The following is a 25,951-nucleotide window of genomic DNA, read 5'->3' as shown; positions in this document are numbered from 1 at the left end:
GCACTGGCTATATCTTTTCAAGAAAACTAATACTCAACTCCTCAATTTAGAGGTATAGCTGTAAAGCTAGAGTGCATCATGTCCGCTGTAGCATGCATGTATATTTAATAACACAACTGCCTATCGTTAGGTCCTCCGGGGATGGGCTCGATTCAATGCCATTCAGAAGACCCTTACATTTCATCTAAATCCATTCCGTTGTTTCCGTTGGAGCAGATATCACTAACCGAGGCAAACAAACAGGCACCCAGCTGCTAGTGCTTACTCTGCCTGACCATGCCGGTTGTTCCGGATTGGAGCACTGATCTTATCTGATCATCTAATCTGATTAAACGCAGTGAATATCTTGTCATCCCAGGTCCGGATTCACTTTCTCTAACACAATCCAGGCCCGGCATCTTATTTCTTCACACAGCTTCTCAGCAATGCCAGACGCCATAACCCCCGTTCCTCCAATGGATGTCGAGCTGGCCGCAATTCAGAGGAATGCCAGCAAGGACAGCGACCAGTTTCTAATCGCGTTTGCAGAACCGTATGACACCGACAACCCCAAGGACTGGCCCACCGGCCGCAAGTGGGCTGTCACCGACGTTCTCGCAACCACTGGCTTCAACCGTATCATGGTCTCCACCATTATGGCACCTGCACTGCCAATAATTGCAGCAGAGCTCGATATGAACTCCGCCGAGTCCGCCATGGCCCTCTCAATCTACCTGCTGGCGACCGCGATTGGACCGCTATTCATCGGGCCCTTGTCAGAGGTCTACGGCCGGAAACACATCCTGCACGCGTCTAATATCTGGTTTTTGGTGTGGAATCTGGTCTGTGGATTTGCAAAGACTAAGCAGGTGTTGATCGCATCTCGCTTTCTTGCTGGCTTCGGGGCCAGTGCTATTTATGCCCTGGCGTCTGGTGTTCTGTCCGACGTATGGCGACCTGAGCAGCGAGGTCGCTCTCTTGCTGTTTACTTGCTTATTCCCTTGCTCGGCGCTGCTGTTGGTATGCATCCACGCAAAGGAATTATGGTGATGAGGAACTGACTGATCGAAAGGCCCCATAATCGGCGGCTTCATGGCCGGCCGTACCACCTGGCGCTGGATATTCTGGTCCACATCCATTTTCCAGGCCGTGATGATCCTTGTTTCGTTCAGCGTTTTCCGTGAAACTTACGGTCCGCTCATTCTCAGGTCTCGAGCCGAGAGACTTCGGCATGAGACCGGCGAAGGGCGCTACCAAACACTAGACGAGCGGCTCCATGGACACAAATCGCCTGGGGAAGTGCTTGGACGAGCCCTGATACGACCCCTTCGCTTGCTCGCTTTCCATCCTATTGTTCAGATTTCCGCGGTCATTGCGGCGTTCGACTACGGCATTCTCTACATCGTCATGTCGACCTTCTCGCAGCTCTGGACCAGACATTACGGTCAATCGGTCGAGCTCAGTGGACTGCATTACATGGCCTGTGCACTTGGTGAGGTAATCGGCTCTCAGATCACCTCGAGGCTCATGGACGGTCTGTACCGGCGTTGGACGGTTGGCTGGGAGCGCCCGCATACCCCCGAAGCCCGTCTCCCCACAATCCTATTCGGCGCGATCCTCGGCCCCCTCGGCCTCTTTATGTACGGATGGGTCTCGGAATACCGTCTGCATTGGGCTATTGTGGATCTTGGTATACTAATAGCCCTGGGGGGTATACAGAGCAACGGGATGCCCCTGCAGGCGTATGTGATGGAGTCTTACCCGGATCATACTAGTAGTGCGTCCGCTGCCAGCCAGTTCTTGCGCAGTCTTACAGCATTTCTTTTCCCGCTTTTTGCCCCGCACATGTATGAGGTTCTGGGGTATGGCTGGGCGAATAGTATTCTGGCGTTTGGCGGTCTTGTCCTCGGGGTCCCGGCGCCTTTTGTGCTGTGGTTCTTTGGGGCAAAATTGAGGGCGCGCGCGCAGTCTAGTTACTAAACCTGTGTAATGTGGTTTGGTGGGAGTTCTTCTCTTTCGGGCTCGTGAAGTAATTTCCGATCGTTGTTTTCAGTGTTTCGTGTACTTTGGCAGGTTTCATCCGCCCTTGGTCGCAAATTATTGTCCTTATTTTGTCCTTTGGGATAAACCGACTGGTTTTCAAATAGCGGAGTCTCAGTTATGCGCTACAGATGGCCTTTCAATATAGTGTTCCAGGCAGTAAAGCATCAGTGCTCGTAGGAATGTGATAGACGTCGCAGCCTCAGGCAGCCAAACTCAGGAACCGAGTGCACAAAGGTACCGGGAACAAGAACACTTTCATGTGCTACAAGTATTTCATTTCCTGCTAATATTTTAACCACATTCAGAGAATAATTCACCATCCTTGTGAGTCATAAGCAGACCTCAAAGTGCTGCGAATGCACCGATATAAGCACTGCTGACAAATGTGCATCTGGTGGGGCCGCAATGTCTTTAATCCTCAGTCTTCCCCTCCCCCTCAGCACCACCACACCAAATTTGACATAATATAGAATAATGGACGTCCACGTCGTTTCCAAATCCAACAACCGCCAGCATGCAACTTTCCCCCTCTCCACCTCATCATCCCAGGAAGAACCACCCCTGAAACCATCTTCCGTACGCGTGCGCGCAACCCTCCTGGGCCTGTCCTCTAACAACCTCTCCTACGCCCGCAACGGAACCTGGCTTCACTGGTGGGATACATACCCCGTCCCACCCACGGCCCCGGCCCCATACAACGACTCCTCAGAATGGGGGATCGTGCCGGCCTGGGGTCTTGCGAGCGTCATTGACAGTTCCATTCCTGACCTCCCCGCGGGGACTACGCTTTACGGGTTCTGGCCGACATCGGCGCATGCTGTAGATCTGGAGCTGACGCCCGCTGAGCAAGAGGTGCGGGGCCACTGGAGGGAGGTGTCGGCGCACCGAGGCAATTTAATGCCCCTGTATAATCGGTACAGGGTGTTTGAGACCGGGGGCAAGGATCTGTCGGAGTTTGGGTGGGATGTTACGGTCGGCGCGATGATGTTGGCCGGGTATGTGCTGAGCGAGTATGTTTTCACGCCGGATCCTGTGAATCATCCGCCGGTGCATCCGTTTAGCGAGAGGGAGAAGTGGACGGTTGAGGATGCGGATTTGTCGAAGACGGTGTTTGTCAGTTTGGCGGCGTCGACGAAGACGGCGCGCACTGCGGCGTATAACTTCTTCTGCAGGCCGCGGAATACGGGGCCGTTGGCGTTTTTGCAGGTTACGTCGAAGCCAAAGGATATCCTCGAGGCGGCGGAGAAGTTTATCCCGCAGTTCCCCGTTGGGGCGATTGCATATGATGATGTTGGTTCTTCTGGGGAGTGGATTGCGAAGTTGAAGCCGGAGAGGGTGGTTGTTGCAGACTTTGGGGCGCGGGATGGATCGTTGGATGGGTTCGTCAAGGCTGTTAAGAGCACGCCGGAGTTGCAGTCAACGAAGATTGTGATTCTGGCAGTAGGGAGTCAGCAAATGGTATGATGAACAGCGTTTACTTTGACATGAGTCTAACTTGCACAGGTCTACACTCCAGAGGAACTGCAGGCCTCTCGGGAATCCTTCGTCTCCCTAAACAAAATTCAAATGAACACATCTCCAATCCAAGAAACCGCAGCAAGGCACCGGGGCTTGGGGCTTTACCATGAAGAGCTCCAGAAGCGATGGGAGCACTGGCTCAAGAACCGCGAATGCGCAGCGCCCGATCTGAGTCTTGTCTGGGGCGAGGGGATAGCCGGGTCGGACGGGATGGAAGGCGGCTGGGAGGCTTTATGTCAGAGTAAGGTCAGGCCAGGCGAAGCGTTAGTATACCGGGTTTAGAGGTGCAGGTCGGATCATTGTCATGTACAAATTTCGGTGTTAGCGTTGCATTCTGCTTGCAATGAATAGTATCCATACTTCATTGTGCCATTCCCTCTTGACTGGTTCTATTGGAGTTTTAGGGAAAACTCACCAATATCTGCTTATCTGTATCTCTATTTTCTCTCGCTCTTTTATTTTACGAAAAGAGTTTAATAAACAAATACCAATCTACAGAACGAAACATCTAAGAATTATCAGCACAAGACCAAACCCCAGACGCACCATCTGCCCTCAACCCATCAATAATACCCACGACCGCACCATACGTGCCAGCAACCATCAAAAAGCAGCCCAGGACAACCATGAACACACTAAACGCAACCATAAACATCCACCTCAGCGACTCCTGTCTCGTACCAATCCTGCCCTTGGCCCAGTTATCATACAACCACATAAACCCCGCCGGCTGAAACACCTGCAGAGTCCCCAGCAGGGCACCGAGAAGAGAAATGAGACTCCCAAAAATGGGGATCGCGCTGGCGATGATATACGCAACTGCGATTACGGCCCCGACGCAGCTGAGCCAGGTGAACCAGTGCAAGGGCGTGTTTGCGGCGAGATGCCGTGACCCGCGCATGATGCGGATGAAGAAGTATTTGCTTGCCATCTGTCTCGTCAGCGGGATATAGTTAGATATGAAGGTGGGGTGGATGGGCTGTCCTACATGGGTACTAATAGTCGAGGTAACGAATAACCCTGGCAATGCAATTCCATAGGCAATTTGCTTGATTAGCTTCCCTGCCGAGCCCAGCGCAGGGGAGGAGACGTAGGAGCCGCAGTAGTAATAGACTACAATGCCGATGACGATGTAGATAACGGTGGCAACGGACTGGCAGATGGCCAGGGACTTTGTGTAGTGTCGAGGATCGCGCATCTCGCACACAATTGGGAAAAAGAACGGGGTGCCGGTAAAGGCAAAGGTGAGTTGACTGATTGCTGCAATGCCCTTGGCAAAGGATGGGGAGTTCACGATCTTGTAATCGGAGGACCAAGGGCCTGTTTGTGGCGCGGCATCAGGGCGGTCCTGGATTCCGACGGCGATGGTCACGATGAAGACTATGCTGTTAACACTTCACCTCGAAATGGACAAGGAACACACACTGGAAGTAAGTAGGCATCCTAGACCAGCCCAAGCTAGCATCCCTATACGATCGAGGGTCTGAATGCTGGCCAGGCCGAGAACCACAATAGCAGCAACAGCGACAAAGACAGCGGTGCAAGTTCCATGGCTTGAGATTGCGTTCAATGCGATAGAAAGACTGAGAATTCCCGATGCACCAGAGAATATGAGAACTGATAATCATAAGCATCCTATCTAACAAGGGGTCCAATAGTTGGCTTACACAAAGAGAACCCAACTCCTAGAATCTCCCGACCAACAGGGCCGAATATCAGTCCGGTGGCATCGTCGACACCGTAGATATCACGGTGGTTGAGCTTGAAAACACCAACCATGTAGCCAGACCAGGTTGTTACCACCGCAATGGCAAGCAGACAAACTATGCCCGGAACAAGGCCTAGTGTATTGAAGGCCTCGGGGATTGACAGGACGCCGAGCCCGATTTGTGCCTTCATCATGAGAACTGCTGTTCCCTTCCATCCTAGCTTGGGGGGATTAGCCTACGACCAAAAACTAGCAGAGGCTACCATACATTGCGGTAATTAGGACCGTCCTCTGATATGACGCCAAAGACGGCATCTTCGGTAACGGTACCATCAGGAGGCGGTCTTTCATCTTTTTTGTCGCTCATCTGGGGTGATTTGGTATTATCCGTGGAGTTTTAAAGTTTCAGAACAGCCTGCAGAAGGGCTGGGCATGAGAGACAGTTTAAGGCACTTTTGGTGTAGGTTGACTGTCCAACAGGCACGAGCTTATAACAGCATAGACCAAGGTAAGAACGTATAAGTTTCCCACAAAATACAACGGGAAAATTGTATACCAATAGTAACGCCTGGTAGGCTAGTTCTTGAACTGAATCACAGGGTAAAACATGGGCCCTTTCATGTCAGGGGACACTCATCAGGACATAATCCCTGAATCATAAAGGGCAGTTGAATTATGAGCAATCTGAATCATAAACAATCGTGCCTTGCATCAGCATTCTTGATCTGGACTGTGGATCCACCCGCCTTGCACTAGCATCTGCTTGGCCTTATTGGGGCTGAGCAGCCTCCAGCCTCCCCAGATGTTGATATTAACATTCTCTGCCCTTGATTAGGCCTCTCCCAACCTCTATGTGGATAGGATTGGACATGGTGTAGCCCTCCGAGTAATACCCACCAGCACCTACCAGGCACTTGGCACCTCTTGTCGAATGGAGAGCTATGGCGTACAATTGCTGTACAATCAATGCGAATGAATAGTTCACGCTGTAGTGAGAGTCAAGGACCAAGGATAGTGATATTAATATGACTTCGGAAGCCCCAGCACCCTCTGCCCAATATAATTACAGATCATCTCACGGCTCACCGGTGCCAGTCTCGGAATCCACACCTCCCTGAGATATCTCTCCACATGGAACTCCCTTGCATATCCCATCCCCCCATGCGCCAGGACCGCCCGTTCACACGCCTCAAACGCCGCCTCGCCAGCTAAATATTTCCCAGCATTCGCATACTCTCCATCGCCATACCCGTCATCATACAGCTTGGCCGCCTGTGAAATCATCAACCTCGCCGCCTCCAGCTTCATCCAGCTATCCGCCATCGGATGCTGCAACCCCTGATTCATCCCAATAGGCCGGCCAAAGACTCTCCTGTCCGATGCATATTGCGTTGCACGGCGTAGTGCAGCAAAGCCCAGCCCTAGCGCTTCAGCACCGATCAGAATCCGCTCCGCATTCATGCCATGCATGATCATCTTAAAGCCCTCGTTCTCAGTGCCCACAAGGTCAGTAGCAGGCACGCGCCAGTTGTCAAAGAACAACTCATTCGTATCGACAGCGGCCCGCCCCATTTTAGGGATTTCACGCACATCCACCGACGAGCGGTTCAGGTCCGTATAGAACAGTGATAGACCCTGTGATGGTTTCTTCACGTCCGATAGTGGCGTGGTACGAACAAGAATAAGGATCTTCTGCGCGTTCTGCGCGGTCGATATCCATATCTTCTGCCCCGAGAGGATATAATGGTCTCCGTCTCTGCGAGCCGTAGATTGGAGCTTCAACGTATCCAGTCCTGTATTCGGCTCCGTAACTCCAAAGCAAGCACGTTCTTTGCCAGCGATCAGCGGCAGCAGCCAGCGCTTCTTCTGCTCAGCTGTCCCGAATTTCACTACCGGTTCGAGACCGAAGATGTTCATGTGCACAGACGAGGCCGCTGTCATGCCCCCGCCGGACTCTGAGATGGTCTGCATCATCACGGCTGCTTCGGAGAGACCCAGCGCGGAACCGTCGTACTCAGTGGGCATACAGATACCCAGCCAGCCATCGCGTGCGAGCGTGGCGTGGAAATCGACTGGGAAGTGTTTCCGCGCGTCGAGGTCGGCCCAGTACTCGTCTGGGAAGCGGGCGCATATCTTGGAGATTGCGTCCCGCACTGTCCGCTGCGAGTCGGTGTAGTCTGGGTTGTGGTTTTGGAGATATTCTTGTGCTCTGGATGTGATGGTGCGGGTGCGCGCAGCGGATATGCGTGGTGTGGCGATCCGGGTCTGGTGTTGTTAGATACGGTCATGGAATGCGGAAGATACTTACAAGTCTGCGAAAGAGCGACATCTTCGATATATCTGTCGTGGATATGAACCATCTACACCGTCCTTGGCCGACTTATGACTCGGTCGGTGTACTGTGAAGTTGTTAACCGACAGCCGAACGAAGCGATGACCCGGCGGATCGCAGCTGGAATGCGGGGTTGAGTTACCAGATAGCCGGTGGATATTCCAGAATAGACAGAGAATTCCAGCAGTAACCATGATGAAGCGCTCAATTAGTAGACCTGTTCAGAGCGGTCTGCGCAGAGAGGGCGCATTCGCTCGCCCGCTGCGATGCTATTCAGCCCCGGCGAGACAGGGTCCTCTACAGGGAATCCGCATTCTCGACTTGACTCGGGTTTTAGCTGTAATTACCCTATTTTATAGGCCACCGTATATTACTGACGCGATAAGGGCCCCTTCTGTACACAGATCCTAGCAGATTACGGGGCGGACGTGGTCAAAGTCGAGCATCCCAAAGGAGGAGTAAGTACCTTGACTTGAACCTAGAGTAGTCACTAACTGTTGACGCAGGATGACACGCGACTATGGCGAGAGGAAGGCGAAGAGAAACTCTGGAAGCCAGGCACAAAGAATACATCGCTCTACTTCAACGGAATCAACCGCAACAAACGCTCTATCGCGGTGAATCTGAAACAGGAAGCCGGCCGGAGTATAATACTCGACCTCGTCAAGGACGTTGACGTAGTGTACGTTCTGCCAGAGTTCTTGTTAAGTCTAAAGGCTAATTGTACAGAGTCGATAATTTTATCCCGGGGAAACTGGAAGAACTGGGACTCGGATACAAGATTTTTACAGAGACAAACCCGTCTATCATCCACGCCAGTATATCAGGTATGACCCCCTTGCCTTATCTACAGGGGTATGGGATTAATAAATTTAGGATATGGGGCAACAGGCCCGTACGCCCAACGAGCAGGCTACGATGCAATCGCTGCCGCAGAGGCAGGGCTGCTACACATAACAGGCGAACCAGACGGCCCACCAACAAAGCCCGGAGTCGGGATAATGGATATGGCCACTGGGCTGTACCTCCATGGGGCGATATGTGCGGCTCTAGTATCCAAGGCACGAACGGGCAAGGCGCAGAGGATCGACGCGTCACTGTTCGAAACGACCATCTCGATACTAAACAATGTTGGCATGTCCTGGCTGAATCTGGCGAAGGAAGGGAAGCGCTGGGGAACGGCTCATGCTACGATTGTTCCTTACGGGGTGTTCAAGACAAAAGACTCCGAGCTTGTTCTTGGGGCAGTTAATAACCGACAGTTTCGGGTGTTGTGTGAGAGGTTGGGGGATGAGGGTATTGCCAGTGATCCACGGTTTTTAGATAACGATGTGAGGGTGCAAAATCGTGATGCGTTGAATGAGACACTACTGGCTTACTTCGCGACAAAGGCGACGGATGAGTGGATGAAGGTCTTCGAAGGCAGTGGAATGCCTCATGGGCCGGTTAATACGATTCAGCAAGCATTCGAGCATCCACAGACTGCAGCCCGAGGAATGGTGCAGACTATCCAGCATTCAGAGGCAGAGGATGGAAATATTCGTGTTCTAGGTAAGCTGCCACTGGGGTCTAAACACCATCGCTAACAGTATTACCAGGCATGCCGGTGAAATTCGATAACTCCCAATCACCCAAGGCCACCCAGCCACCAGGTCTTGGAGAACATACCGACGATATTCTCGCAGAGATGGGGCGCTCTGAATCGGAAGTCAAGAGCCTTCGTACGCAGGGAATCATATAGTAGCAGAGAAGCAATGAGTAACTGCCTATGAACACGCTAAACAGGACAGAATCCTGACTATAGAAACGCCTAAGAACACAACTTCCTAGACCTCAACATAGAAATCCTGACAGCTTTCGTATGTCTGTTCATTCCCACTCGCATACCAATACCACTGTATCACGCAGTTTCCCGCCACATCGCATGGTGCTCCTAGTGAGTTTGGAATAGTCACATTGTAGTCGGCTGGAAGAATTAGTCGCTGCCCCAAACGAAGGATGATAGACGTACTGTCATTGCGAGGCGGGCCAGAAAGGTGATCTGGCCAGTTGGCCCATGTTACCAGAGGCTGTCCAACTACCTCATTTGTCGCGGTTTCAACGATCGAGACATTCTGTCGCAATTACCAGTTAGGAAGACGACAAGGATAAGCAGACTGAACAAGGGCATACCGCATATCCAGGATGGTGACCCGCGACCAAGTTAATATGGAATTCAAGCACGTCGCCGCCCTTGACGACCTTGACATTGTCTTCGTTATCTTCAAACTGGTATCCCCTGCAGAGGTAGGCATTGCAGTTGTAGTCCTCGTCAGCCGCCTCCACCGCGTTCTCTATAGGGCCCGCGATATCTGGGGCTGCTGTCAACGATAGAATATTCTATGGATGGACCCGCGCTTAACTGACCATTCTCGAGGACATCTACAACGGCTAATCCACATGCTGCTTCATGGGCAGGACCTGTCTACTTTTCTTAGTATGCAGTGCTAGATGGAAAGAGTTTGATACTCACCTTTCGAGGAGCCGGGTCTTCGACGACTGCATGTCCATGGACGCCCAGTGCAGCTGCCAGAACGGCGAACGTAATTGAAGAAAACATTCTAAATGGCGGTCTACCAGTAATCGACCTGCGAAGGTAAACTGCAACGAAGACTTGGCCCGTCGTTACTTATACGGTCTACTGCGCGGGTTGAGCATCATCTAGTCCTAACATGGATCGCAGTGCGAGAACATGAAGACAATACGGAGTGCAGCCTGTAGTATTGAAGAAGAGCGCCAATATTTATTCCAGTAAACAATATTTCCCCGCGAATGGCATCATATATATTATAGTACCCACCTTGCCTGACGGATTATTTCTGCAGCCCTGCTCTCTGTCAATGCGTGCAGACTTGATTAATCCACACCACAAATGCCAGATTATGTTCCTGAAATAAAGTTGCATTAAAAAAATGCCAGACTGATATGAAACCGCGGAACAGCAATTTGCTCCAACCGGAGCGTTTCGTCTATACGAACTGCCCTGTAATTAAGGGTTCTTGGCTCCTCACGGCTCTCGGCCGTGGTCGATTGGGAGATGATCTGCCGGGCAATATAAATGCCATTGGAGGGGAAACTCGGTGTGTCCCTTGGCTTGGGGAAAGTGTCTCGGGAGGCTCGGTATCCGGCAGCGAGTAGATGGACTCCAGACAGAGCTCGATGACGGAGATGTCTTGTCCCTGCTATCTGGGGTCATGTATAAAGCCTGGCTGGCACCACCAACAGTCACCACCAAAACAACAAAATCATATTCTTTCCACACCAGACTTGTTCAGGGAATTTGTCCTGGTTCTGTTGCCAACATGAGGTTCACTACTTTTGCCCTGCTAGCCGCTGTGGCTATTGCTTCGCCTACGAAGGAGCTCACCAGCCGCTCTGAGCTGGCTCGTCGCCAGGCTACTGAGACCTGCACAATTGGATACTGTACACAGAATGGTGGCACTACTGGTGGTTCCGCCGGTGACACCGTCACTGTGACCGACCTGGACAGCCTGACCGAAGCCGCCGAGAGCGAGGGTGCCTTGACCATTATCGTATCTGGTGAAATCTCTGGCAGTGCCAAAATCCGCGTCGCAGCCGACAAGACCATTTACGGTGAATCCGGCAGCTGTAAGTGCTCCGTTTGAGTGAAGATAGACACCTGCTAATCTATGTAGCTATTACCGGTATTGGCTTCTACATCCGCCAGGTTAGCAACGTTATCATGCGTAACCTGAAGATCGGAGGAGTCGACGCTGACAACGGCGATGCCATTGGAATCGACGAGTCCACCAACGTGTGGGTTGACCACTGCGATCTCTCTGGTGATCTCAGCGCTGGAAAGGATGACTTGGACGGTCTTGTTGATATCAGCCACGGTGCTGAGTGGATTACTATTTCCAACACCTACTTCCACGACCACGTACGTCCCCCCCCTTTTCCCACAGATTCATCCATACTGACTGCAGCAGTGGAAAGCCTCCCTGATCGGCCACTCGGACAGCAACGCCGACGAGGATGAAGGAAAGCTGCACGTCACATACGCCAACAACCACTGGTACAACATTAACAGCCGTACCCCCTTGATCCGCTTCGGAACAGTCCACATCATCAACAACTACTGGGACAGCCTGCTCCTGACCGGTGTCAACTGCCGCATGGATGCGCAAGTCCTGATCCAGAGCTCTGCCTTTTCTAACTGCCCCGACGAGGCTATCTTCTTTGCCGACTCTGACTACACTGGCTATGCGGTTGTCGATGATGTTGACCTGGGTGGTTCCTCGAACTCTGTTCCCGAGGGCACTCTCACTCCGGACTCTCTGCCGTATGATGCGATCGAGGCGCTTGGATCTGACCAGGTCGCTAGCACTATCCCTGAGACTGCTGGACAGAAGCTGTAAGTTAGCCAGGCAGTTGAATAGCCGGAGGCCTGGACGGAGAACAGCCGGTTAGGTCGGGCTACGAAGGCCATAGCACAGTTGGTTATTATGTACATAGTTGTCATTGCACATATCGTTATACACATAGTACCTTTGATTGCCCTGCCTATAGGCTAGGTCCTGTAGAACATGACGTAGATTGAATATCAATACACGAAGGCAGGTTAATGGCGTGGTGTACTTTGCAGGTGAGCAGATGCCGAAGCAGCAACGCTTGCGGTCATCACAGTGCCCGCATAATGTCTCCGTTTGCTGTTAACCAACCATGGTCCTGCTATCGAATTTGAATCCCTAGCAACCCAGAAGGTTCGGAGTTTGATCTAGCCATTACAATTGCCAAATTTGCATACGTTATCTGCCGACTTCTATCTTGCTAAGATGACTCAAACTTCAATAACCAAACATCACCCAGGCGCTCGTTCGACTCTGCAAGCCCACCGTGGACAACGATACCAGATGGAGATCCGTCAGCTACATCTGCATCGAACCACCCACGCGGAGGCGGGACTTCTCCATCCAGCTCAACCTTCGACCACGTCTTGGACTCGATATCAAACACCCAAACATCTGGAAGCATCTTCCCTGCTCCCTGATGGCCAAGGCTACTCGGGTCGTGCTCGCCAAACATCGTGACAAGGGACGGTTTTCCGCCGATCGGGAGAGAAAGCAGGCTGCTCACACTTCGCGCAGCTGGCCCGTTAGTTCCATCAGCTGCGAAAGTAATAGTATTCCATGCATTGGCGGCAAGGTCGAAAACATCCAGTGCCCCTCCCTGCTCAGTTTTCCCATCGAACCCGTTCATGCGGTAGAGCTTTCCGTCGTGGTATGCGATGGAAGGACCTCCCCTCTCCGGGCCCGGCGCCTGCGGTAATTCAGTCCACGCTCTGGTAGAAATGTTGAAGGCCCAGAGATCGCGGAGTCGGCCTTTCTCGGGACACCCGGCGTGTATGAAGATAGTGTCTTTGCCGTTGTTGGTCACTGCGTGGTAACTGCGGCCTGCTGGGTATGGTGCGTTGGAATCGCTAGGCTTCAGTTGTGACCACTGCTCAGCGTTGGCTACTGGGTCGAATACCCAGAGAGATCCGGCCTCCTCGATCGGTGCCATTGCTATTCCACCGCGCCCTGAGAAGATATAGATCTTTCCTCCGAGGGCAGTGGATGTTGCTCCAACCCGTGGCTGGGGCGTATTCGGCAGCCCGGTGATGGCCGATATCGTAGTGGTCGATGCATTTCCTGTCAATGTTAATTAATTGCTAATAAATTAAGGGGTTAATTGTACCACGATCAGTTGAAATGCGGTAGATGGCTGAGTCGACAGGCTCTCTCGGCCTTAGCTCTCCACCATATATATATGCGTTCCCGCCGATAACGGACAGGTTCTGGGAGGACCTCTGGATAGAGGCGTCACTCAGTAGCTTCTTCCACACTGCGCGTACCATGATGGATATTGAATATACGAATGGATGTATTATTTGAATAACGAGATATGTCCCATTTATAAGCTGCAGACAGAGTACCTTGTGGTCGTACTGTATCGACGGCGTATAATATAGCCGGATCGGGTTAGCGCGAGAGTGCGCGTAAAATTTGTCGCTTTTGGTTCTCTCTCTCTCTCTCGACTCTTTATTCTTTGTTTAACATTCTCAATTCTGTTATCACACCTGTAATGCCCCCTCTGACCCCCGCCCAGAAACCCAGATCACGCAACATCAAGCGTAATCATTCCGGATGCCGGGCGTGTCGCAAGAGAGGGAAGAAGGTCAGTCCCCCCACCAACCCCTCAACCTGTACTGACCCACGCAGTGTGACGAGGCCAGACCGTCCTGTCGAGCCTGCATCAGACTGAGCTTGGAATGCATCTATGGCCTTGACTTTCAATTTCGGAGCTACGATCCGGAATCATTCCAGAAGCCTTCGCGGGCGGTAACACGCAAACCCCCGCGAGCAGATGCGCTGCAAAAGACACCACTTTGTACGGCACCAAAGACGGCATACAACCTGGATGTCGGCTATCTGGACCACTTCCTGAGCCATGTCCGCCATCTACTCCCCGCCGGCTCATCCCAGCTCGGAGAACAGGCATTGCGATCGCCTTATCTAAAGACGGCTGTCCTCTGCCTCTCCGCGTCGAATCTCTCAATGCTGAACGCCGATGTTCAGCAACGCGCGCTACCAAATGACCCACGACGATCGGTCTTCAGTCCATCTGTGAACTGGACTCATCACACACAGGCAGAGAAATATCACCAACAGGCCCTTTCTCACTTCCGCGACAGCAAGCCGACCGATATTGAACAGGACGCGCCGGCCGTGCTCACTGCGTATACCCTTCTCGCCTACTACCACCATGCATCGACGGACCATCACAAATTCCGCCTTGCAGTGTGGGACACTGTGCGCTTCGTCTCCAGAAACCGGGAATGTCTCACTCGCTCAAAGAAAGGCGCTCAGGCACTTCAGATGTGGTATCGTCTGTGCGTCTCCCATCGACTTGGAAAACCACCGGCTCTGTTGCTTGAAGGGGAAGGTGGAAGTTCTTTCGGACCGAATCGCTATCCTGATTCGTTTGACCAGTTATATCTCGATTGCATTGTGGGGATGAGCTCGGATGATCTGATTTATGATATCCTGGTCAAGACAATTGAGATTCGGTCCCGGCTTGTCGTCTTTCGATGCGTGGCTAGGACCTGTGGAGGATCTGAACTGTCCAAGAATATAGGTAGTGCGGCGCATCAAATACTTACCAAATTGCTAGGAAGAGACGAGACGGATGAGGAACGTGCTGAAGCGGATAACGTATTCGTCCGTGGGTCTCATCTGCAAGGGTTATTAAATATCCAGCGAGAGAGACTGCAGGTCTGGAAATCACGGCTTTGGCAGGATCAACTCCCGGAATCTTGTCCGCCGTTTTCAACCCACCGTGACGCAATGAATGCCTTATACTCTCTCCTTTGTGAGATTATGTTTGAGGAGTTTTGCGATGAGCAACCCCAGTCCCCGTCGCATGATTTCGCCAACGCAGCTATCAGGATAATCAACACCCTAGATCTCTCCGTCTCCTCCACCGCAGATATATACACATTCAGCCTATCCGAGGTACTTCTCCAGCTTGTCCAGGTGTATAAGTCGGACTCTGCCTTCCAGTATATCTTAGACGCGTTGTGGCCAGAACTTGAGAGGAAGGCAAGGGGATACGAGCACTCCCACTATCCCACGCATCTAATCAAGCGGATCATTGCCCAGATTTCTCAACATTGGGCAACTGGCAGGGAAGTACTATTTGCGTTACCAGCAGTATCGGACGATATAGGAAAGCTGAACCTATTGGATATTTACCACCCGGTAGACTTGGTGGTCTGTGGATCTGACAAAGGGAGATATTTTGTTGAAAAGGTCGCACTTCCATAATATATCTAGAATATCTTGAACTCAACAAGCCTCACCTTCACTCCATCCTTCGGGGTGAAGACCAGTCTCATAGTTCCTGTTGTAACAGCATCCCAACTGACATCCGTAATGCCATTCGCAACAGCCTCGCTAGACTCAGCACCAACATCAACCCACTCATCGCCATTCGCATACTGCACCCGATACTCACCAGGCACATCAACGCCTGCCTCATCATCCTTTGCAAACGCAATCTCCGCCCTCGCCACTTCAACCTCACTGCCAAAATCAACTGCATACCGGATCTCCTCTCCACTCCCAGCCGGCGTATCCCACCAGTTCGCGATCTCAGGGTAAAACCATACCCTCCCATCAATGACCGCGTGTATATCTGCTGCATCTACACCGGACACAGACACACTACCAACCGGATACTCCGTGTCAGCGCCCAGCTGGATAGACTTAGCAATCGGTCGCTCTATAGCTGGCGGGTCAACACGCGAGATATCCACAGTCACTCTGGACAGTGTATCAGCCGTTGCAACGACCTCGCCATCGACTTCAACCTGTAGTCCTGCAGACCCGTACTGACTTCCATCTGCGTCCCATTGCACCGCGACGTCGTGACCGTGATACAGGACATTCTCGATCCGGAAGAACGAAACGCTCTCTGCATCGGCGAGCGGGTTCACTTCGAGTATATCCTCCGCGCTCGGCCGGATCCCAACAAAACCAGAGATAACCTGGTCGATGAATCCGGAGTGGAAGTAATGCGGCGACCTGGCGAGTCCGACAATGGGAGCCCCTGTGTCCGTGTAATAATCTTCCTCGAGGTTCAGTTTCCCGTCATAGTTCGGGTTATAGTGCAGATTCGCATACTGCAGCAGGATAGTGTTATAATCCTTCTTGCTGATCACACCAGCACCAGCGGAAGTAGGATAATGGTCAAGCAAGTTGGCTAGGGCCGTAAGCACCTGCGTAGTCTGGTACGGCCACGCAGGCCCATTCCATTGACACTCCGGGTTCTCGCCTTCATATCTATACTGGCGCATGTAATACTCGTAGCTCGGCTCATTCGTGCGCAGGCCCTTCTCACCGGCCAATTTCTCCGAATCGGTCAAGTGCTTCCACGCCTGCGCATAGCTTTCCTCGTCGTCAGGCAGGTCGTGCGTCCAGGGGACATACCCGACCAGTTCGCGTCCGCGGATCGGGTCCCAGTAGGAGACGTTTTCGTTGTCGACGTAGAAGCGGTCGATAAAGTGCGTGAAGTCGCTGTTCCAGAGATATTCCTGGACGAGGCTTTTAATCTCGGTTGCTTTGGCGGAGTATTCATCTGCGGTATCCTGGTCCCCGCTTAATGATGCAAGATTCGATATTGCCAGTGCGTTCGCGTACTGGTAGCTGTTGATACTCGGTCTGAATGCATTACCTCCTGTAAAGCCGTCATACCCACCGGTTGCATCGATACTCGCAATTGTATACTCGGTAGCGTCAGTCAACGGCTGGATATAATACAATCCCTTGGAGGTATCAAACCCGCCGATATCAAGCGTCGCATTCCACCCCTCATACACACTCTTCATAGCATCCAGCCTAGCGACCGCATCTTGCTGTACACCATCAACAAGATACCCCTGCCAGACGCCGTCGGCCATTACTTCACTAAACTGGCGAGGATCCGTATTAGGCCCGAAGAGGACATCCGCGTAGTCCTCTTTAAACCGACGATCGCGGCACCAGCGCCCCTCGCGGAGATGGTAGTTTGCGGCGTTGATGAGGATGGCCCACGGCGAGACTTGCCAGCTGACGTCGTTGATGAATTCGGTGGACAGGAAGCCGAGGGAGCCTAGATCCCGCTGGTGGGAGCGGAAGAGAGACCATCTGTAGTAGTAGACTTCTTGCAGGGCGGAGTTGCTGGTTTCGAAGAGCGGGATGCGTGAGGTGTACCAGGGGGCGTCATTTCCGAAATACTCAGATGTCAGGGAGGTTGCGTTTAGGGCTGTTACTGCGGGAATTGTAAGGAGTCCTGGGAGGATCTTGTTTGGCTTCATGTTGTTTTCTTTCTCTGTATTAGTCCATTATTTCCTGCTGTTTAGCTGTCCGTTGGCTGTGGTTATATACTGTGACGGAGCCCTCCGCACCCCTATATTAACCGGGAAGTGGACTTGGCAAGAAGAAACCGATTGGTTATTCGGCTGATCATGTTTGATACTCTTAGTCGTTGACAACCCCACACGGAGTTTGTCTCTTTCATACTGTGGAGATTAACTGCTGTGGGGAATTACTCCGCGCTGCCAGCCACAGCCTGCTGTGTCTGTAAAAGCTGGGTAATTGTTATGGGCAAATGGGCCATAGGGTTTACTTTTGGAATTTCGCCAATCCTCCACCCTTGGTGCGATATCCTCAGCAGTTTGATCGCCGTTTCACCAAATCTGCCGATGCTTTCGCTCCCATGTCCTCGGCTAGTTTTATGCTTGTATCCCTGCTACAGCCTGAATCTCTAGTTAAACTAGTGAAAACTCTCGGTTATATAAGTTCTGCTTACATTGTGTATACAACTGTAATGATATAACATTCCCAAGTGCCGACTGTGTATGAATTCCCAGCAATGATGACAGTGTATGACAGTGTACCCTAAGTTACAAAGACTGCCCTTGCACTCACAGGAGCTTAAAGGCAGACAAATGTTATTGAAAGTCTTCTATAGTGGATGCTGACCCCATCTATAATTTCCTGACATAATCAAGGCATAGAGTGGCTATATGAACATCCAATCTTCACCCTACTTATAGATATATTCTATCCACTGTTAAAATAACCCTTCTATAGCTTGACGAGCCTAAATTCTCTCAAGCAATTTTAAGGTATTTACTATATTCTAACAGTACTATAATATCTATAGAGGTCCTAATATATTAGTAAATAGTATCCTTCAAGATATTATTTATGCCTTGGCGCCAAGGATAAATACAGGCTATATAATAGCTTTGAGATAGACATCCATGGATAGCATAGATTTGGGATAGTGAAAACTCGAATCCGTTGAATTGCTGATCCTGCTTTCATTGAAAGCCTCCGCTAGACCGTAAGCATTTTGCTCTGGCGCGATGGATGGTGCTGGTAGGAAAAATGATCGCACTGAAGTAGAACCGGGGGTGATGGTCCGGAGCCGAGACAGGCCCGGTTATTTTCTTCCATCCCCGTCCCCATCTCGCATAATTTTTTATCGGGCCCTGCCCCTTTCTAATGTTCATCTCCGTCCAGGTTCCTTCATCATACTGGTTCCACCCGTGCGCCGAGACGATGTAGTGCACGTTGCGTTGGGGAGTTTCGTGCGGATCCAGAGGCCCGTATGTAGCCAGTTTTATTTGGCGTAATCTCGAAGGCGTTGGCACCACACTCCCAGCGGCGTGGGTATGGAGGAACCCAGTTGGCAGAAACACCTGTGGTGCTTGAGCAATGGGTGTAGCGGAATCGTGCCACCATGTAGGTCGTATTTTAATGAGAGGGGAGTGTTTCTCTGTATCTATTGACCGTATCAACGAGCCAGCTGACGTGCCCAACAGGGCAATTGCATGCTCCGTTGGGTCGCCGCAAACATAGCAAAGTTCCTGACCGTAACTTGAAATACATCTGAGATACCAAAAGCTAATCGTCATAGCAAAAGAACACGTCACGCTTGCCAACAGGCGTTATGGTTGCAACCATACTGAAACTCTACGGCAATTCGCTGATGAATGCACCGTTTCCAATTTTTCAGCGTCAGACATCCCGAAAACGTGTGAAGTGCCTCGTTTGGCAATCGATACCCTGATGATGAGAGGGTGCTGGGATTATCCATGTGCTTCTGGGCCATCTGGATTCCTGTGCGATACGGCCTCGCCTATAGAGTTGGGTAGCAACAGTCGCATCTCTCACTTTGGTATTCACATTGTGTTGAATGTAGTTGTTGTGCCCCAAACAAATTGTTGAGAGAGCCTGCTAAACCGTTCCGCACGTAGCCTGACGAAGCAGCTTGACAACCTCCTTATGCCAATTTTCTGCTGCCCATGACAGAGGTGTTTGACCAAACTCTGAGTCTTTAGAATCTATATCCACCTTTCCGGTCTGGATAAGAAGCTTGACAACCTCCAGGTGTCCATTTTCTGCAGCTAATGATAGAGGTGTTCGACCATACTCTGAGTCTTTAGAATCTATATCCACCTTTCCGGTCTGGATAAGAAGCTTGACAACCTCCAGGTGTCCATTTTCTGCAGCTAATGATAGAGGTGTTCGACCAAACGTCTCCTTGGAATCTATATCCACCTTTCCGGTCTGGATAAGAAGCTTAACAACCTCCAGGTATCCATATACTGCAGCTAATAATAGAGGTGTTTGACCAAACTTATCCTTGGAATCTATATCCACCTTTCCGGTCTGGATAAGAAGCTTAACAACCTCCAGGTGTCCACATCCTACAGCCCATGATAGAGGTGTTTGACCATACACAGAGTCCTTGGAATCAACATCCGCTCCTTGTTCGATGAGTTCCTTGGCAATGGCATAATGCCCGCAGTACGATGATAGCATAAGATTCGAAAAATTATGGATAGTTGGAAAGCTAGGTTCAGTATGCCAGAAGATGTCAAACCATGTCGCATAGCTTCTCGAACCGGGATCATAAATTCTTAGTGCAGAGGGCAATATGGCAGCGGTAGGACAAATATCGGCCTCGCGGAAGTGAGTAGTCCAGGCTTTGGCTGAGTAATTTAGGAAGTCGTAGTTAATACCAAGGATGTTGCTGTCATCTTCACCTGCGTTTGCTGAAATGGATGTATCGGAATTTAAGAAGTCGAGATAGCGTACACAGACAGTTGCAAGGACCTCATGTGCCTGAGTCATAGCGATGGAGTGATACCAGCCCGGGTCTGACAGAACAGTATCGGATGATCGGAAATCTCCCAGAAGAAACTCGCGAGCCGTTTGGTGGAGAAAATGAATCCTGCCCTGATATATTGAGATGAACAGTCCACATAACGTTCTGAGGCGCGATTTGAAGTTCTCTTCATCCTCCAGGTCAAGGTCATGAAAAGACTGCGTTCTCTCATCTACATTCACAGCAATGTTCATCTCCGGAAGTGTTAGCGGTCGAGTCGCGGCCAAGATGATACTCAAGACCTTTCCAACCGTCGAGTGATCCTTAGACTTGCTAAGGATTTGCTCATATGCCGCATTAACGCTTTGTGGAATTAACTTCAACGCCGCCTCGGCCCCTTTTGCTGTCTTTTTGAAATGTTCTTCCTCCAAGTAGTTGAACACGAGATATACCCAGAGATAAGTGCGGTGGGAAGACTTTCGCAGTCCTTCATCCAGTTTCTGCTGGACGTCGGATGAGAGATTCTTCTTCTGCGACAGCTGATTGACTCTGTACGTGATGACATGATTCACCTCATGACTGATGGTTTCTGACTCTTCCTCTCCTGGTATATGAATATTGGGGAAGGTATGCAATAGGCTGCCGAATCTAGATACAATCGACTCATATGGACGGCAGGTCATGAGATACTTCAGCTTGCCCTGGCCCTTATGGAATTGACTCTCCAGATTCCGCGTCAGGTCTGGAAGTTCCGATTCGCGGCATTCGTCTAGGGCATCGAGGACCATGATTATTGGCCCTGCCTGGGGATCCCCAGTCGCGTTTCGTAGAACCTTCCACAGCGACTCTGTTGAATTAACCAGACCTTCTCCATCCTTGCTGTACTCTAGCATAGCATGTTTAATCAGATGCGGCTTCTGAGAGAATAGTTGGTGAAGCAGCGCGCAAAGTGCTTGCCGGACTCTGTCCTGGAGTTTGTCTTTGAAGAAGAAGTAGCAGATTGTGACCGATCGCGGTAGGTAACTGTCAACCAGGTACCGGGCCAGCACTGACTTGCCACATCCAGGATCCGCTGAGACGAACAGGGGGCCGGACTTTGATTGCAGCCACTTTTGGAAGTTCTCATGCTGGAGGAACCACTTGCACGTGTTGTCGACCCTCTCCTCCACTCGATTCTTATACCACTCATACGTGGCCTCACCCCCGCTGTCACTGGTCAGACGGAACAGCTGGTGACACTTTTCTTCTTTATCGGACAGCCTCTCCTTGGCGAAATCATTCTGGGCTTTGAGCTGCTGCTTTGCTAAGTCCTGGTTCTCTTTGACAGTATCATGGAGGCCTGGAGGTAGGATTAACACATATTGAAATTAATATTAATAAAGACTTAGATACCAAGTAGAATATCACCAAGCCTCTTCTCAGCCTCAATCAAACTTGGACGAATCTCGCAGATCATATCTTTCGCATACGCAGCTGCTGTCATTGCTGCGAAGCCCTGCCACTCCTTATTCTTATGCGAGTCCGAATAGTCACAGATACCGCGGATAACAATACAGGGGAACTGATTCATCAACCCTGCAGCCTCCATTTCGAAACAGAGGATATCATTCTCAGCTGCCAGCTGATCGCGCACCTTTGCATTCTTCATCACTTGATTTGCAGAAGCGATGAGCCCATAGTGAATAGCTGGATTTGGTTCGTTTGTAGCTCGCGCACGCCGCCCGATGATATTCGATTGATTACTAGCACAGAATTCCGCACAGCCCTTTGCATCATGGACCACTGCGGCTTTGAACAGGGTATCGGCATTTCCTGGCGGCCGCGCGTACTCTTGACGGAGCCCTGGGTTCCGGTTCAGAATGCTTTCGATTGTGTTCTCAATACGGTGCCCTTTTCTCTTGTATCGTGCTTGCAGCCCCGTCAGGGCAGTACGGAGAGCTGTCGGAGGCTGATTAAGAAACCCCGTGTATTGGAACGAAAGATCCTGCACTGTCTTGCCAAAGTCATACTGGAACACACCACCTTTACCGTCCCGGGGTGCACTAACGACAACATCGCCCAAGCGAATGTCATGCCTCTTGCTTGGAACACCGCCCCCGATACCAACCATTAGCCCGATTCGAACGTTGGGGAAGCTGCGCTGCATATTCGTAGCTACCGTGGCTGCGGCAGCGATTCCGTATTCGCCAGCAGGTAAGACAGCGATGACGACGTTATGGCCCCCAATTGTGCCGAGTGTGTAATTATTAGTGTCGTGCGGCGATGTAAAATCCGGTCGTTCGTGCTCTTCATCGAGAAATTCTTGAGCTGCCACATATTCGGTTAATATGGCGCAGATCCAGCCGATAGTGTAATCCGTGGATTTCCTGCAAGGAAGGATCCCTTCCTGGGGAGCAGACTGTGTAGCGGTACTTGCAGGGAGTGGAGGGGATTGCGAGGTGGAGGTTTGGTCGGCTTCTTTCTCGGATGGGCCCTTTCTGATGCTTCCGGCTGGAGACTGGTTGAAAGGGGGGAGGGAACGATTCTGCTCTGCAACCGGACTAACGGTTCTTACGGGGCGTGGAGAGGGTTGCGAAGTGGAGGTTCGGTCGAGCTCGAGGGCAGTCTCGGGGGGCGGCTTTCTGGTGCTTCCAGCCGGTGACTCGGTCCACCTCCCGCCCGAGCGAACTATAACAAACCCTAAAACAAGTAGCAAGGCCAAAATAATGGCTTGTGCCGCGTTTTCCATCTTGAACAATATCCCCGGAAACGTTTAGGGCTGGTGGACTGAAGGTCAAAAATATCGGCTTGCACGTCAGATCTTTTCCAAGAGATTTTCAATTCTGCTTTGCGTATGGGGCTGACCTGACATATAAATTTCTGGCTAGTGCGCTAAAAGGAAATGGAGGCGCAAGGCTGCGAGGCGGTGATGGCCCGAAGGCCAATCATGTACTTCAGAATACGGCATGGAAAAAGCAAGCAGGGCTGTGTTTTTACAGCCTTTTGCTGGCATATCAATCGAATTGGCGCCTGCATCTCAGTCTCTGCGGAGCCAATAGAGTGCAACCGCCCGCTCAATCAATTCGGCGCCAGACGCTCTGATCTCGGCTCCTTCATCTTGTTAGCTTGAAGTTTATATCGTACCGCGAGTAATTATTTAACCTGACCAATATACTTTAATGCTTATTTAGCTTTAGCCTTAGCCGCTGAGGTTATTCCCTTGAAGCGTGGGCCGAGAGCCAAGACGCAAGTTTCTCTCTGGCACAACCAATGGAACTACACAAACATCGCCAGTTAATCGAAAATTGTATTCTTATAAGCATCGGGTTTACTTTGCAAAGAATCGCCAATCCTCCGATGTTCTTTCGAGACCACCAGCAGTTTGAATCGCCGTTTGACGATCCACAAATGCTTCGGCTCGCATTTCTTCGGCCAGTTTTCTCTTTGCGTCCCCACTAGAGTCTTGATCTTTAGCTAGACTGGTAAAAGCTCCTGGTTATTGGACCTGTAGTGTTACAACATACCTAGATGCCGACTCTCTCTACTGTCATTTTGTCTGTCAAAAGGAAACAACTTAAGCTTCACCTCTGAGTAGATATTTTATCTCTATCTGGATATTGCAGTTCCTAGCCCTAGTCGAGATGGAGGTGAATGTATCTATCCTTTGATACTGTGAGTTTATCTGAGCTTTGTTGCGAAAGACTTAAGAGGGAATTATTATTATTATTATATTATTATTATTATTATTCCCGTGGCGATACTGTGCTATTCGCAGTCAGCCTCAATTGTCTGAAGTCATTACTACTGGCAAGCATGGAACAACTCTCGTGGAGCGTCAGCAAGCCAACCACAGGTCATCGCTCCCTTGAAGCCTTTGGCTAGCATCTTGGCAGCCCGATTGGGAAGTTCATCGTGGATCAAACAGCCCTTTGGCCCCACACTTATGACAGTCGATCAATGGACCAGATTTAGTCAATGTCGACAGAGCCTTATTTAAAGGTCGATTTCCTATCTCCTGGGACTTTCAATCTCTGGCGACTTGGGTTTGTTGACTTACCGGAACGTTGAAAGCTCACAACATGGCTGTCGAGGATCTATCCTCGCGGTTAAACATACCGGAAATTCAAGAGGAATCACAATCTGCTCGGATTGAGCGCCTTGGACGTGAACGTCCCCCGGCGTTCCCCTCCCTATGGACTGAAGTATTTTGCTTGTTTGGCATCATAATGTCGCAGTTCCTGACCGAGTTCTTCGTCTCCGGCTTCACGGTCATCTTGCCACCACTGGCCCAGGAGCTGCAGATCCCCCAGGCTTCGCAGGTATGGCCCGCGACTGCCTTTTCGCTTGTTATTTCGAGCACTTTGCTCATATTTGGGCGTCTGGGCGACATCTGGGGAGGATACCCTGTCTTCTTCGCAGGCCTCGCGTGGCTTTCTATATGGAGTCTAATCGCAGGATTCAGTTCTGGCTCTGTCATGTTAAACATCTGTCGAGCATTCCAGGGTCTGGGGGCTGCCGCCTTTCTCCCAACTGGAGTCATGCTCTTAGGCTCACTCTACCGGCCTGGGCCTCGCAAGAACCTCGTCTTTGCAATCTATGGCACCGCGGGCGTTCTCGGCTTCTTTGGTGGCATCGCCATTGCAGGGCTCGTGGGTCAATTCCTATACTGGAGTTGGTACTTCTGGATCGGCGCGATACTTGCAGCGATAACGCTCAGTACGGCAATATTTGCGATGCCATACTCGAGTTTGGCGAATGACTCCCGAAAGAAAGTGAAAATGGACTATCTGGGTGCCATTTGCATCGTTTGCGGGCTCGTTCTTACGATTTTCGCAATCACCCAATCCGCCCATGCCGACTCGGGATGGAAAACGCCATATGTCCTGGCAACCTTCCTCCTAGGCATCATGTTCCTTGTCGGGACGTGGTATGTCGAACGGAATGTTGTCTCGGATCCACTGTTGCCTGCATCGCTCTTCTCAGTAAAATCAATGACACCTTTACTCATTGCCCTCCTACTACTCTACGGTACCTGGGGTATCTTCTCCGTTAATGGGTCACTCTACTTCCAAACGGTCTTGTCCGCCTCGCCACTCCAGGTCGTTGTGTGGTACATACCCATTGGCGTGGTTGGACTTGTCGTCAGCATCATTGAAGGGTACATCTTACACCTCGTCCCCGGCCATCTTCTCATGATCATCTCGGGCTCAGCCGCCGTTGTTTCCCAACTTCTCCTCGCTCTCATTCCGCCTGGTGGAGGTAGCTACTGGGCATTCATCTTCCCGTCGGCCATTCTCAGCACGATTGGCATCGACCTGTCTACTATCCTGATGGCCGTTTTCATTACCACAGTCGTCCCGTCTTCGCAGCAGGGGCTGGCAGGGGGTGTCTTGAATTCCGTGCTGCAGCTCGGCGTCGCCTTGGTCCTCGGGCTAACGGACATTATCCAGTCTTCCGTGGTCAAGGACAGGGGTCTGGAAGAAAGCTACAAAGTGACGTTCTGGTTCGGAGTCGGTGTTGCTGGTGCCAGTTTGATAATCCTGGTGATCTGGGGCAGGGTGCCTAAAGCTGTCAGCGAGATGACAGCGGATGAAATACAGGAACAGGCTTCTTCGGATTAACTGTTACGAGAGGGCAGCAAGGTCGTTCAGAATATGATGAATGACCGATTTAAATGCTGCGTTCGAAAAGTG

General features: G+C 51.1%; 11 protein-coding genes across 11 annotated transcripts; 5 read left to right on the top strand and 6 right to left on the bottom strand.

Annotated features, from left to right (window-relative positions):
- Positions 1–455: 455 nt before the first annotated feature.
- Positions 456–1,959, top strand: ASPVEDRAFT_142595 (MFS transporter; the record flags this gene model as incomplete). The annotated part of the gene is made up of 2 exons (XM_040807851.1): positions 456–999; positions 1,052–1,959. The coding sequence occupies 2 exons, from the start codon at positions 456–458 to the stop codon at positions 1,957–1,959; spliced, it is 1,452 nt and encodes a 483-aa protein (XP_040673276.1).
- A 233-nt stretch (positions 1,960–2,192) lies between these two features.
- On the top strand, positions 2,193–3,935 carry ASPVEDRAFT_367643 (uncharacterized protein). Its single transcript, XM_040811288.1, has 4 exons — positions 2,193–2,256; positions 2,328–2,714; positions 2,829–3,480; positions 3,526–3,935. Exons 2-4 carry the CDS (start codon positions 2,497–2,499, stop codon positions 3,820–3,822), a joined length of 1,167 nt encoding a protein of 388 aa, XP_040673275.1. The 5' UTR covers positions 2,193–2,256; positions 2,328–2,496; the 3' UTR covers positions 3,823–3,935.
- Positions 3,936–4,048: 113 nt separating this feature from the next.
- On the bottom strand, positions 4,049–5,615 carry ASPVEDRAFT_142422 (uncharacterized protein; the record flags this gene model as incomplete). The annotated part of the gene is made up of 5 exons (XM_040807836.1): positions 4,049–4,471; positions 4,529–4,920; positions 4,966–5,157; positions 5,208–5,469; positions 5,517–5,615. The coding sequence occupies 5 exons, from the start codon at positions 5,613–5,615 to the stop codon at positions 4,049–4,051; spliced, it is 1,368 nt and encodes a 455-aa protein (XP_040673274.1).
- Positions 5,616–6,246: 631 nt separating this feature from the next.
- Positions 6,247–7,656, bottom strand: ASPVEDRAFT_46808 (acyl-CoA dehydrogenase family protein). Its single transcript, XM_040813649.1, has one exon. It carries the CDS (start codon positions 7,271–7,273, stop codon positions 6,269–6,271), a length of 1,005 nt encoding a protein of 334 aa, XP_040673273.1. The 5' UTR covers positions 7,274–7,656; the 3' UTR covers positions 6,247–6,268.
- Positions 7,657–7,741: 85 nt separating this feature from the next.
- On the top strand, positions 7,742–9,439 carry ASPVEDRAFT_46807 (CaiB/BaiF CoA transferase family protein). Its single transcript, XM_040813648.1, has 6 exons — positions 7,742–7,919; positions 7,967–8,038; positions 8,087–8,262; positions 8,310–8,407; positions 8,457–9,131; positions 9,179–9,439. Exons 1-6 carry the CDS (start codon positions 7,773–7,775, stop codon positions 9,319–9,321), a joined length of 1,311 nt encoding a protein of 436 aa, XP_040673272.1. The 5' UTR covers positions 7,742–7,772; the 3' UTR covers positions 9,322–9,439.
- ASPVEDRAFT_88757 (uncharacterized protein) lies at positions 9,407–10,179 on the bottom strand (the record flags this gene model as incomplete). Its single annotated transcript, XM_040818401.1, has 5 exons — positions 9,407–9,546; positions 9,592–9,694; positions 9,753–9,931; positions 9,987–10,044; positions 10,093–10,179. The coding sequence occupies 5 exons, from the start codon at positions 10,177–10,179 to the stop codon at positions 9,407–9,409; spliced, it is 567 nt and encodes a 188-aa protein (XP_040673271.1).
- Positions 10,180–10,822: 643 nt separating this feature from the next.
- ASPVEDRAFT_367577 (pectate lyase family protein) lies at positions 10,823–12,204 on the top strand. The gene is made up of 3 exons (XM_040811285.1): positions 10,823–11,228; positions 11,276–11,520; positions 11,570–12,204. Exons 1-3 carry the CDS (start codon positions 10,922–10,924, stop codon positions 11,996–11,998), a joined length of 981 nt encoding a protein of 326 aa, XP_040673270.1. The 5' UTR covers positions 10,823–10,921; the 3' UTR covers positions 11,999–12,204.
- A 206-nt stretch (positions 12,205–12,410) lies between these two features.
- Positions 12,411–13,476, bottom strand: ASPVEDRAFT_142146 (Kelch repeat protein; the record flags this gene model as incomplete). Its single annotated transcript, XM_040807806.1, has 2 exons — positions 12,411–13,270; positions 13,317–13,476. 2 exons carry the CDS (start codon positions 13,474–13,476, stop codon positions 12,411–12,413), a joined length of 1,020 nt encoding a protein of 339 aa, XP_040673269.1.
- Positions 13,477–15,269: 1,793 nt separating this feature from the next.
- Positions 15,270–17,475, bottom strand: ASPVEDRAFT_56864 (uncharacterized protein; the record flags this gene model as incomplete). Its single annotated transcript, XM_040815265.1, has 2 exons — positions 15,270–15,299; positions 15,592–17,475. The coding sequence occupies 2 exons, from the start codon at positions 17,473–17,475 to the stop codon at positions 15,270–15,272; spliced, it is 1,914 nt and encodes a 637-aa protein (XP_040673268.1).
- Positions 17,476–19,244: 1,769 nt separating this feature from the next.
- Positions 19,245–23,086, bottom strand: ASPVEDRAFT_367534 (uncharacterized protein). Its single transcript, XM_040811284.1, has 3 exons — positions 21,672–23,086; positions 19,730–21,618; positions 19,245–19,627 (listed from the first exon to the last, which is right to left on the bottom strand). The coding sequence occupies exons 1-3, from the start codon at positions 23,005–23,007 to the stop codon at positions 19,406–19,408; spliced, it is 3,447 nt and encodes a 1,148-aa protein (XP_040673267.1). The 5' UTR covers positions 23,008–23,086; the 3' UTR covers positions 19,245–19,405.
- A 1,191-nt stretch (positions 23,087–24,277) lies between these two features.
- On the top strand, positions 24,278–25,892 carry ASPVEDRAFT_178158 (uncharacterized protein). Its single transcript, XM_040808808.1, has one exon. The coding sequence runs from the start codon at positions 24,338–24,340 to the stop codon at positions 25,877–25,879; it is 1,542 nt and encodes a 513-aa protein (XP_040673266.1). The 5' UTR covers positions 24,278–24,337; the 3' UTR covers positions 25,880–25,892.
- The last annotated feature ends 59 nt before the right edge of the window (positions 25,893–25,951 follow it).

The sequence above is a fragment of the Aspergillus versicolor genome (assembly GCF_001890125.1).
Source record: "Aspergillus versicolor CBS 583.65 unplaced genomic scaffold ASPVEscaffold_13, whole genome shotgun sequence".
NCBI classification, from domain to species: Eukaryota; Fungi; Ascomycota; class Eurotiomycetes; order Eurotiales; family Aspergillaceae; genus Aspergillus; species Aspergillus versicolor.
The sequence above is the reverse complement of the archived record's forward strand: the minus strand, read 5'-3'. Positions and strand labels throughout refer to the sequence as shown.

Excerpts from the sequence above, each read along its gene's own strand:
- ASPVEDRAFT_367534 (XM_040811284.1), bottom strand. The coding sequence starts at position 23,007 with ATGGAAAACGCGGCACAAGCCATTATTTTGGCCTTGCTACTTGTTTTA. Across the intron at positions 21,619-21,671 it reads GCTTGGTGATATTCTACTTG|GCCTCCATGATACTGTCAAA; the intron begins GTATCTAAGTCT and ends TCCTACCTCCAG. Across the intron at positions 19,628-19,729 it reads TTCTTATCCAGACCGGAAAG|GTGGATATAGATTCTAAAGA; the intron begins GTGGATATAGAT and ends CAGACCGGAAAG.
- ASPVEDRAFT_46807 (XM_040813648.1), top strand. The coding sequence starts at position 7,773 with ATGATGAAGCGCTCAATTAGTAGACCTGTTCAGAGCGGTCTGCGCAGA. Across the intron at positions 8,408-8,456 it reads CATCCACGCCAGTATATCAG|GATATGGGGCAACAGGCCCG; the intron begins GTATGACCCCCT and ends TAATAAATTTAG. Across the intron at positions 9,132-9,178 it reads TGGAAATATTCGTGTTCTAG|GCATGCCGGTGAAATTCGAT; the intron begins GTAAGCTGCCAC and ends CAGTATTACCAG.
- ASPVEDRAFT_367577 (XM_040811285.1), top strand. The coding sequence starts at position 10,922 with ATGAGGTTCACTACTTTTGCCCTGCTAGCCGCTGTGGCTATTGCTTCG. Across the intron at positions 11,229-11,275 it reads TTACGGTGAATCCGGCAGCT|CTATTACCGGTATTGGCTTC; the intron begins GTAAGTGCTCCG and ends TAATCTATGTAG. Across the intron at positions 11,521-11,569 it reads ACACCTACTTCCACGACCAC|TGGAAAGCCTCCCTGATCGG; the intron begins GTACGTCCCCCC and ends TGACTGCAGCAG.
- ASPVEDRAFT_367643 (XM_040811288.1), top strand. The coding sequence starts at position 2,497 with ATGGACGTCCACGTCGTTTCCAAATCCAACAACCGCCAGCATGCAACT. Across the intron at positions 2,715-2,828 it reads CCACCCACGGCCCCGGCCCC|ATCGGCGCATGCTGTAGATC; the intron begins ATACAACGACTC and ends GTTCTGGCCGAC. Across the intron at positions 3,481-3,525 it reads CAGTAGGGAGTCAGCAAATG|GTCTACACTCCAGAGGAACT; the intron begins GTATGATGAACA and ends TAACTTGCACAG.
- ASPVEDRAFT_46808 (XM_040813649.1), bottom strand. The coding sequence starts at position 7,273 with ATGCCCACTGAGTACGACGGTTCCGCGCTGGGTCTCTCCGAAGCAGCC.
- ASPVEDRAFT_178158 (XM_040808808.1), top strand. The coding sequence starts at position 24,338 with ATGGCTGTCGAGGATCTATCCTCGCGGTTAAACATACCGGAAATTCAA.